Below are 1311 nucleotides of genomic sequence, written 5' to 3'. Positions count from 1 at the left end.
AGTTCTAGTGATTCTGTTATTTTCTTACAAGCCCTGTGCAATACCTCTTTGAATTTCTCTAGTAATCAAATCATATAATCGTAATGATTGAGAATTGTTTTGTCCAAATGAGGGCTCCAAATCCTTGTAATCTCTTAAACGGCTCTTTAGAAACCCCTTTCGTTGAGTATATTCGCTTACTTGAAAAGTACCTCCATCGTGCTTGTATCAGATTTTCATAACTCAAAAGCATTTATGCAGTATAGCTGCATCTGAAAACTTAGACTTTTTTTTTTATTTTAAAGAGCATGTTTTGATGAGATAAAGGTGATAACACTTTTTTTCTCAAATGAAGAGATTAATAGCATCACATTTGGCAATTTTCATTTTCTGGTATTTTACTAATGTTCAGTGAAAGCTCGAAGTCAGTTTGTGGTATCAGCTTTTACTCTCTGATCCATTAGTGGCAATACGTTATTAAAATGGTAAAGGATTTTTTTCAACTCTTTTTTTTCTATTGATTACAGAATTATTATAATTTTGTTTGCTAAATATCTGCTCCCTAGTTCCCAAACTGCCCTACTGCTGAACTGTCTATAATTTTATCTCAGTTAATGAATAGGTAGAGTGTTTTATTTTAGTAAAGGAACTGACAGAGTCAGATCTATTTTCTAATCCAGTTCTTTTAGTTGGTTGTACAGATATTACAAGTGTTTTTTTTTGCCTCCACTCAATAATCAACTTACATTTTATTTCTTATGCCTTAGGAAAAATATATAAGCAATGAAGAAGAGCACTTAAGGAGGACGGAAGAGGCCAGATTGCAGCTGAAGGATCAACTTCTTTGTTTGGAGACTGAACAAGAATCCATTCTTGTTGTGATAGGAAAGGAAATTGATGCAGCTTGTAAAACCTTCTCCGGGGACTCGATGGAGAAATTAAAAGTAATTATGAGTTCTCATCGTGCCCTCAATTTTCACTTAGATTCCTAATATATAATTATAATTGCATTTTTATGTATGGTTACATGGTAATCAGATTTTTATTCCAGAAAGTTTTATGAAACAAAATAACTTCTTGCATTTCTTTTTTAGAATGAGGCACTGTGTCTGTTGCACAGTTATGATGAGAGAAAGCATGGTGTCATTCCATTGAATTGCCTGTGTCTCACTCTATAAAAGAAAATGTCTTATAAGAGAGGCAGCAGTTCTGACGCAGGAAAATATCCATGGAATCAAGAAGTCTGGAGCTTGGATTTTTCACTATCACAGGCTATTTTTGTTGTTTTTGGTATATTACCGGCTAACATCTATTGAGTATATTACAGGTACC

At 33.4% G+C, this 1311-nt stretch overlaps 1 protein-coding gene across 1 annotated transcript in view; it reads left to right on the top strand.

The window, feature by feature from the left end:
• The window catches only part of CEP128 (centrosomal protein 128kDa), a 414369-nt gene that overhangs the window by 145462 nt on the left and 267596 nt on the right, over positions 1-1311 (top strand). Inside the window, exon 14 of the mRNA XM_012656064.1 lies at positions 747-942. Within this exon, the coding sequence (XP_012511518.1) occupies positions 747-942 (196 nt within the window). The remainder of the gene's footprint in view (positions 1-746; positions 943-1311) is intronic.

The sequence above is a fragment of the Propithecus coquereli genome, unplaced genomic scaffold (assembly GCF_000956105.1).
Source record: "Propithecus coquereli isolate 6110/MARCELLA unplaced genomic scaffold, Pcoq_1.0 Scaffold5, whole genome shotgun sequence".
NCBI classification, from domain to species: Eukaryota; Metazoa; Chordata; class Mammalia; order Primates; family Indriidae; genus Propithecus; species Propithecus coquereli.
The sequence above is the reverse complement of the archived record's forward strand: the minus strand, read 5'-3'. Positions and strand labels throughout refer to the sequence as shown.